This window comes from Poecilia latipinna, unplaced genomic scaffold (genome assembly GCF_001443285.1).
Source record: "Poecilia latipinna isolate Pla-1442-1.1 unplaced genomic scaffold, P_latipinna-1.0 Scaffold1289, whole genome shotgun sequence".
Lineage (NCBI taxonomy): Eukaryota > Metazoa > Chordata > Actinopteri > Cyprinodontiformes > Poeciliidae > Poecilia > Poecilia latipinna.
In genome coordinates, this window is record NW_015113905.1 from 116829 (window position 1) to 125938 (window position 9110).

The following is a 9110-nucleotide window of genomic DNA, read 5'->3' on the forward strand; positions in this document are numbered from 1 at the left end:
AAAATTTTTTTTTTTTTTTTTGGGTTTTGTTTTTTTTTTTTTTTTTTTTTTTTTTTTTTTTGTCCTGGTTGAAGGTGAATCAGGATCAGTTGTGGCTTCTAACAGACTTTATTGAAGTTTGCCTTGCTCTATCTTCCCATCATCTCTGATCACATGATGACATAACCATGTTTCACTACAGTATACTTATGATTTGCAATGACAGAGGGATTTGAAAGCAGTTAAAAGAGTTCAATTTTGTTCACATTTGACTAGAAAACTAGAAAGCTGGCAAAAACTAGTTGTTGGCAGCAGGTTGTAAAAAGCTCTGGCAGAGTGGAGCTTTTATTAACAGATTGCTGGTCATGCCAGCCATTCCAGGCTCTTCTAGTCGGCAGCACACGGCCTCAGCATGTTATTATAATTAAAGACGGGGAGAAATACACCACATCTTGTACCAATCACCTTCTCCTGCTGCCGTTTCCTCATCCACTACCTTGTCTTTTCTCTAGAACCGCATCTCTAATGTCTACTGTGCCCCCTGCATTAGCCATTAGCCCGTTTAACGGATTACATTCTGCTCCATTACAGTCAATTATTGTCCAATGTCAAGTGCTTAAATGTTTTGAGACAAAATTTATACCTTTAATTAGCTGGCCTGATTAATTTGGTGTCACACTGACAGGCGATGAAAAACCTAATGTACAGATTTTAAAATGTCACAGCCTGTTGGAGGGACGTTATTGGGTCCAAGTCAGCTGTCGGTTGTGGCAACTTTTTGCATTTTTCTCTGTCAGTCAAGATCATGAATGCAGTGCTGGTCATTCTTCCCTGATGAATCTAATAATTAACAAGCAAGGACAAAGATTGTTTGACCTTTTTGCAGCAAGGCAACCGTGCTGCCGACTGAGTCAATTATTCAAGATAGAAGCTTGATGGAAGCAAAATGTGTTTGCTAATGGCCATTTAGGCAATACTAAAGGCAGAATAAGTATGCATTTGCATATTATGTTTCCTTGTGTTGGTTGGAGAAACATCCACAGTAATAAGAACTGTATAAATAAATCATTAACAGGCAATTGAGATGATATTTCTGCCAGTGATGAACAAATGCAAACTTTTGACCAGAGCTGTAATAATAATAATAAAAAACAAGCAAACAGCAGATATATAACAAAGTGAGTTTTAATAAAATGGTATGATACATTATTGGAGCATACATTCATTTTACAGGCACATTAATCTTGCCGGCAGTCTCCAATATAATTTCACTTCCTAACAATCTGTGTAGCAGCTTGGGCAGCTGGCAAAGTTTCACATTTTACAACCAAACATGAAATTCTGATTAGCTGAATGAAAGACTGCAGTACAGCAGGGCACACAGAGCTGTTGGAGGAATTACAGTGTGCAGGCCTCCGTTCGAGTAAAACACTCCCAAGTACAATTAAAATAAACTAGGTCACTTTTGACAGCAGCAAAGACAAACATCTGAATTTTCCACCCGAGCCAAATCCATTTTGCTTTGTTGGGATAGTCACTTTATCTCATCTGGGACGCAACGGACAACGATTTATTGATCCTTAAAAGAGACACATGTACAAAACATGAAGGCAGTGAGTCTGGGCTCATTGATCGTACAGGTCTACATCGGCCCTGAAGTCAAAACCACGGTTGGATTTAGTCGCGCGTGCGTTTAAACGCGAGCACACGCGGGTAGCAGTTGACTGCATGAGGCTTTCATGTTGGGTACATTAAATCATTCTTTGCTGTCATGTTCAGAGCTGGATCAGCGCCTTCAGTGTCGTTTATGCTTCCACGCCCTCCAACTCCGGGGGCAGAGGCGATTTGGGGTGCTTGCTCTCGAAGTGCTGCTTGAAGGTTTTTGGGTCGGGCATCTGGGACTGTGGGAAGACGATCAAAAATGAAGCTCATATTAAGGAAAAGCTGGGTTATAGCAGGTAAAAAGTACATATTTTAGGTGCTTTTCTTGTATCCAAGACCATTAATGGTCTTAGAACAATGGATGTATGAGGACCCTCAGGTATTCTGGAAAGGATCTTCAGTTAAGATCTGAAACGAGAGCTACAATTGATGCTTTGTTACGTCTTGGAACAAACAGTCCTAAAGATTTAAGGGCAGCTTAGAGTGTTGATGTTCCTAAAACAAAGTCACAACTTGGTCGATGTCTTTCACAAGCTATAAAGTCACCAGCAACTTTCTACAAATGCAACATCACGTAACGAGATGAAGAAAATTATAACATAAATCATCCAATTAGGAAAATTAGCATAATAAAAGCTAAAATATTCTGCTGAACTGAAACAGAAAGCCTGAGAATAGAGACAGTAATCAAATGATCAGCAGTCAGTTCAGCTCTAACATTCAGCACAAAGGCAGGTTGTTCCTCCACTAAGAACAGTCTGTCATCTCGACTTTACAGCTATAATCTGGGAGTGTCTAATGGCAACTGATTTGTGGACCTTGAAGATCTGAAAAGAGACTAAAGGTTCAAATGTTCAGATAAATATGGTGGCGTCATACCAGTAGGACTCGAAGTGGACCCTAAATGAACAGGAAGACAGTTCAGAAAGGATGTGTGCAGGTCACTTTGTTTTACACCTGTCTTAATTAAACGTAGTCTACGAATAAAATTTGCTTGACTGATTGATTTAAACCCCTGTGGTGCCAGACATACCTTGCAGACGCTGCAGGTGAACACTAGCGCCGCCTTGGCTGCCGTCTTCTGATCGTGACCCTTGGACTTTTTCATTTCTGCCTGCTTCTTGGCATTTTTCTGCTGCGACTGAATTTTCTGGTGCCCGCGTGCCATGCTAGGGAAAAACACACAGGAAGGAGGAAGAAACGGCTCAAACAAGGGTGGAAAAAAAATCACCAAGAACCAAATACCTGTGCTCAGAGTCAAAGTGGGAAAAGCCTGAGCGAATGAGTAAACATTAGCATGATCCTAATACGTGGCGAAGGGTTTATGCCAACAGGCCGGTTTCTGTAACAAATCCAAAAAGTGAAACGTGCCAACACCTCTTCTCTTCTCATTCACAGTTCTGCTAAAGCCGTATGTTTTGATGCAACAGGTGCACAGTGTTGAACAGTTACAAAAACAAAAGATTGATCTTATCATGATGCATCTTGTTTTGGCTTCTGCGCCGTCTGGAACCCACGGCGGTGAACCTGCACCCATGTGGAACCAATACAAATACTACTTTATCAATTCTTTTGCCTTTCGGCACTTCTTAAACTTAACAAGATTTTTTTTTTATTTTTAAACAATAAACAATTGTTTTAAATTGCACAAATGGCAGGAACAGGTTTGTCTGGTTGGACATTTATAAACTACTGAATTTTGTGAATAGGTGATATTCACAGGTGATGGGCGGAGAGGAACAGGTTCTGGCTTGTCCTGCGAGGCATTACTATGCAGGAATGCTCAGTGAAATCAGATAAGCCAGTTATTCCCATCCGACTTGCTCACAGAGGAGGTAAGTCTGTTAGTTTCTCCCTGGATAACCACTCTCAGGGAGTTGTAGGATGTTGGTCTAAAAAAAAAAAAGAGAGAAAAAAAAAAGAACCAAACCCAGAGTGGACAGTATCAGCTTACATTTACTTAGACTTTAGGATTGAAGGACCATCATCATAGAACATGATTATTGCCTTGAAAAGCCACACGACTATTCACTACAATTCTTTAAGTTTCTGTTTCATTATTCTCTCACCACTTAATATTTCTGCAAATGTCCTAAACTGCTGTGGTAATATTTTAAGGTAATCTTCATAGAGATTACTAGTATCCTGTCCAGTCCTTGAACCCAACCATGGCAGCACATTATGCAGTGTGTGTGCTAAATAAATAAAATAAAATAGGACAAGTTATCCCTTTGTGCTTTGGAGCCATTTTTAGTAAGAAGGACTGCACAGTGTGGAAGTTGGTAGAACTGTTGCTTTGCAGCAAGAAGGTCCTGGGCTCACATCCCATTCTGGCGACTTGGAGTTTTAATGTTCTCCCTGGGTACTCCGGCTTCCTCCCACAGTCTAAAAATATGCACATTAAGTTAAGTGGTCCTTTTAATTGCCTTTCGGTATAAAATCTGTGCATGTCCAGTGATAAGACTGACAGACTGGCTCACCTCATGCCAACTAGACCCTTCTGTATGGATTCCTGTGACTTTATTTTATTAATCTAAACAAATGTTTTACACTGATGTATGACTATTAGTGGCTGAAGCTCCATGTGTGTCTCCAAACAGCAGTATATGCAGGAGATGTGATCTAGGCTGCATGATATTTGTTTTTGTAAATCGTTTTGGGGGAAAAAAAAAAAAAAAAAACCTCAGTGACATTCATGGGTTTAATTTTTTTTTTTTGAATTCCAAAAGTAAAATTTTATTACACAGAGTGATACAATTTAAGAAAGCCCAAAATGTAGCTTTGCAGAAAATTTCTATATGTACATGTACTGCTCAGCATATGCAGCGTATTCAAACTGGACACCGAGGGAACTGAATTATGTGCCTGCTGCTTCTGCATCACGCTTTGCCGAAGTTTTTCCTTTCTATAAACTTTCCATTAAAATACCTGAATCCATGTATCTGAGCCTGTCCCTTTAGCAAGAATCTGGTTACTCTGCTGATGGGAGCAGTCAATGTCGGTTCCACGCAAGAGTGTGTAAGCTCTAACATGACATTCCTGTATTAAAAATCCCTTTTAGTCATCCATACACCCACTGTTTATAGTCGCTCACTGTCATTAAGGTGCCTACTCTAGCATCATCACATGAGAGGCCGGGTACACACTTCACAGGCTGCTTGACAGGACAAGCAAAACAACAGTGCTACCAACCCTGCAGGTCTTATGTAATATTACAATCAATCAATCAATCAATCAATCAATCAATCAATCAAATTTTATTTGTATATCACATTTCAGCAGCGAGGCATTTCAAGGTGCTTTACATAATTAAAGAAGAAATAAAAACAGTATGTGACATTAATAAATAGATGAAAAGTAAAGATAAAAACGTCAAAAAACATCGAAGACATCAAAACCCACACTCTAACCCTAATTCAGCCATAAGAAGAAAAAAAAACATCTGATTTAAGCCGAACTGTTTACTTTTCTTTAAATAAAAGAAACAACTTAAAATACAAAATTATGTGTGTGATGAATGTAAATGATGAATAAGTTTCACTAGTTTCTGGACTAAATTTTTCAATTCTGTTCTAATTCCCCGAGATGTATAATAAAAACAAACAGCCTGCATTTATAACCCTCTTTTGAGTCATTCATTATGCAGCTACACCACACCTAGACTGAAAATCCTTTAAAAACAAGGGGACTTCTGCTGGTTTAGTCGGCATGAACATAGATTAACCGGTAAACCAGTCTGCTTCATAACAACTTCTATTACTAGTCTTCTTGGCTGACTTAAAACCTTGTATATGACCAAAGTTACAAAGTTTGACATTCTATAGCTTATTTAATCAAACACTATAAATACTTCCTCGGTCATATCGGGGTGGTTTCGGTGTCTTATATTTCCAGGAATTAACTATTTAGCATTCGGATGGGGACTTAGCAAGCATTAGCTAAATAATAGTCGTGTTTATATATAAGCAGCCAACAACACGTTTCCAACAACAACACGCTTAGCTTCTGAGAGCTGCTGTGGATCTAAAGTACCACGAAGTTAAAACATTTTATATTTGTGTCGGTGCTGAACCGAGCTGTTAGCAGTGTCAGTTATTAGCTTCATGTGTGAAAATCTGGTTAACCACATGGAGATTTAACCGAACTCAAACCTTCCGTTAGCCATCAGCACAATCATCCTAACACTAAAAGCCGTGATTATTGGTAAAGGAAGAACACCTTACCTCAAAAATATAGACGTACGTGTCGTTTGTAACTCAGAAATGTGACAGCTGCTAATTTCCCAGAGGCAAGAAGTAAACGTCAGTGCTGCGTTTTAAGACTCTCGCAAGACTCAGGAATGTCGACATTCACTCATTCTGGAACTTGTGATAACAAAACAGAAATAATAAAAATCAGATTTAATAAAAGCTTTTCTTCTTTCAAAATAATACAATTGTCGACATTATTCTAAGTAAAGTATCTTATTAATGTGACTCATAACAGAGATTCGAATATGTTTTTCTTTCTATTTTTTAAAGAGACAGTGAAAGCAGCGGAAAGCCCTCCGATGGAAATCGCCTTCCTGGGAACAGTTGCATAGGTGAGGCAATGCTGCCACCTAGTGGCAGAGTTTGGTTGTTCAAACCGTTCGTACCTTGATTTCTGTAGCACAAGAGTACCTGTAACTATACTTCCCTTCTTTCTGCCCTGTTTCTTTTTTTCTTTGTTTTTTTCTTCTTCTTTTTTTCAATTTAAATACGTATTTCCTCTTGAATGTGTAGCGACAAAACGATTTCCCTCCAAACAATTTTTTCAATAAGTGTAGTTACTGTTTCTGATAAAGAAAATAACACTTATATAAATATTCTGTAGTAATAGAATTTAGTTTATTTGTGCTAATTATTTTTTTTAATTCTCACATTATAAAAAAAATCTACACTTTAATTTGTCTTTCACATATATTTTTCTAAATTTAACGATCTGTTTTCTACTATGTTACGTTTAAAACTTAGTAGATGCTTTTTAGTGTAGGAGTTATTATATAAAATGTATATACTGTCTCTAATACTTTTTTCATGACAATTAAAAAGTGTTTTGTGATTTTTTTTTCACATCACAAAACATATTAATTTCTTTGTTCTTTCACTGTGAATCTTATTGAGTAATTTTTGCAAGTTCTGCAAATGCTCATTTACTTTGTTTTGGTGGAATACTCTTGCATTAGAACGGCCTAGTCAAAGTCTAGACTTGATTTCAACTTGGGACGATTTCCAGCGAGTCTGAGACAGTGTGTGATATTTTACAAAGAAGAATCAGGCGCTAAACAAGCATAGCTGGTGGAGGAACTCGCAATTCAAATTGCAGCGATATATGGCTCTACAAAGATTGACTCAGGTGAGCCGAATAAAATAGCAACATTACAGTTTCAATGATTTTATTTGCTACAAACCTTTGAATGACTGGTACATCTGAGACTGACATATCTGACCTTCCCAAGAACAACACTAGAGGGCAGCAGTGAAGGTCAACAACTCCATCACACTGATGGCCTGGAAAACCTCATAATAATAATAACACAGTCTTGTCCCGGGTAGGACTGGTAGCCTTTTGTTTTGAATCGCAGCAGCACAAACTGAACATAATGCAGCTCAGAGGACTACATTAGATTTTTATCTCATCTCTCTGTGTGACTGTGGTTTTGGCCTATGAGTGGGAACAGTGGAGCTCTTCATCATCTCTCTTGCATTTGACTAAATTCAGCTAATATGTAAATAAAGCGCAGCTCCGGTTGTCACATGAGTCGAACAGAGGCAACCTGTCTGGATAAACATCAGAAATACTCACTCTGGGTATATTCTTCTTTTTTATTTATTTATTTGAGGCCCATTACACGGAGCTTCCTGACAGATAGGTGTCATGACTTCCTTACAGGAGAAATCTTATCATTGTGAGAAAACTCCCTCACCTGCCTCCGTGTTCTCCCCCCCCCTACCTCCACCTTTCTGCTTTTTCACTCCTTTTGTCAACGTGGGAGGAAAATATCTCTCAGGAGAGAAGGATGTGATTATGCTTTAAAGAACAGAGCCAAAAGTGGGGAAAAAAAGAAAGGAGGAAAGGGGTGGAAAAATGACAAAAGCCACACATTGCTCAGGTTCCCCCTCCACCACCACCCTGCAGGATGTTGTGCAGAGACTTGCTTGCTTACAGGTTCGGGGTGGGGTTGCTCAGCCTTAGGGCCTGCGTGAAAACAAATCGTGCAGGTGTCAGCTATTGAGTGGCGGAGGAGAATATTATCTGACTGGCCTTTGTGGTTATGAATGAGCAGGGGCTTGCCGCAGACAACCAAATTCTTTATCCGTCCCTCCACCTCCTTTTTTGACTCCGAGTTGGGGCCGTTTTTAGAGTTTTACAGGAGGCCACAGAGACACCAAACAGTGCTGAATGTGACCTCCCTGCTTCTCTGCAGGCTGTTGAAGGAAGAGGAAGTCGGATTTCATCTTCCCCAGTCAGCCACTTCCTCTCTCTCTTTCTCTTTCATACTCCCACTTTCCCTGTTTTTTTTTTTTTGTTTGTTTTATTTCCAAACCAACAGGTTTTGCCACAGTTTGCTGCTGCTGCAACATGCCACAATGCCGCCCGACCAGTCGGGCTGTACACAAGCCTTCAGAGGTCTGGTTGTGATGAGCGGTGAGCCCACGTGGAGGGGAAGAAACTCGACAAAAATAACGTCCAAACCCTGTGGATCTGAGTGGACGACCTCTGAGTGGTTTGGCATCGTTAGAGAGAGGGCGAACCATGCCTGCAGGGGGAGAAAAAGTTAATTCCTTACCTCAACACACTCACAGTCGGTGAAAGAGAGGGAGAGGTGAGGTTTTAGGTCGGTCAGACGTGGGCCGGTGGGACAGAGGCTGATTATGAAGGTGATGACAGCTCACCGACAGCAGCGGCGCTCTGATTTTTTATTTTTTTTTTGTGTGTGTGTGTGTGTGCAAGCCAGGACTGTTTGTGGTTGAAGTCAGCAGGATTTGAATCGAACGGACAGGGGCAACACAAACCGATGTCTTTCATCAACAACCCATCTATAATGTTAAAAACAAATGTTATGTTATCCATCAATTTTAGAGTACATAAAACTTTTGGAAGTTTTTCGTTAAGTGTGGTTCTGTTGAGATGCTGCAAGCAGTTCATATCTTATCTGTTCTGCATAATGTGTTGTGAAAAAAGTCACACGCACACACGCACTGTGATTTTGTGTAATCACCATACAGAGAATAATCAAGGTGCGGAAGAAAAATGAAACATATTTTTTAAAATGTCTTTGAAAAATAGTTAATCCCCCGGCAGATCGGATCAAGAACGTATCATGAACAGATGTTTTAAAGTCTTGTGAAGGATTCTCAGTTGGACCTAGGTCTAGACTTTGACTAGGCCATTCTAACATGTGAAATGCTTTCATCTATCCCGTCGTAGATGTATTCAGCCTACTT

General features: G+C 39.6%; 1 protein-coding gene across 1 annotated transcript; it reads right to left on the reverse strand.

Annotated features, from left to right (window-relative positions):
* Positions 1-1146: 1146 nt before the first annotated feature.
* On the reverse strand, positions 1147-5973 carry znf706 (zinc finger protein 706). Its single transcript, XM_015054990.1, has 3 exons — positions 5865-5973; positions 2675-2810; positions 1147-1880 (listed from the first exon to the last, which is right to left on the reverse strand). Exons 2-3 carry the CDS (start codon positions 2807-2809, stop codon positions 1785-1787), a joined length of 231 nt encoding a protein of 76 aa, XP_014910476.1. The 5' UTR covers position 2810; positions 5865-5973; the 3' UTR covers positions 1147-1784.
* Between the last annotated feature and the right edge of the window lie 3137 nt (positions 5974-9110).

What these genes read in the sequence shown, in the direction of transcription:
- znf706 (XM_015054990.1), bottom strand. Translation starts at nt 2,809, where the DNA reads ATGGCACGCGGGCACCAGAAAATTCAGTCGCAGCAGAAAAATGCCAAG. An exon ending in TCACCTGCAGCGTCTGCAAG is followed by an intron (nt 1,881 to 2,674) that starts GTATGTCTGGCA and finishes GTCTTCCCACAG; the next exon opens with TCCCAGATGCCCGACCCAAA.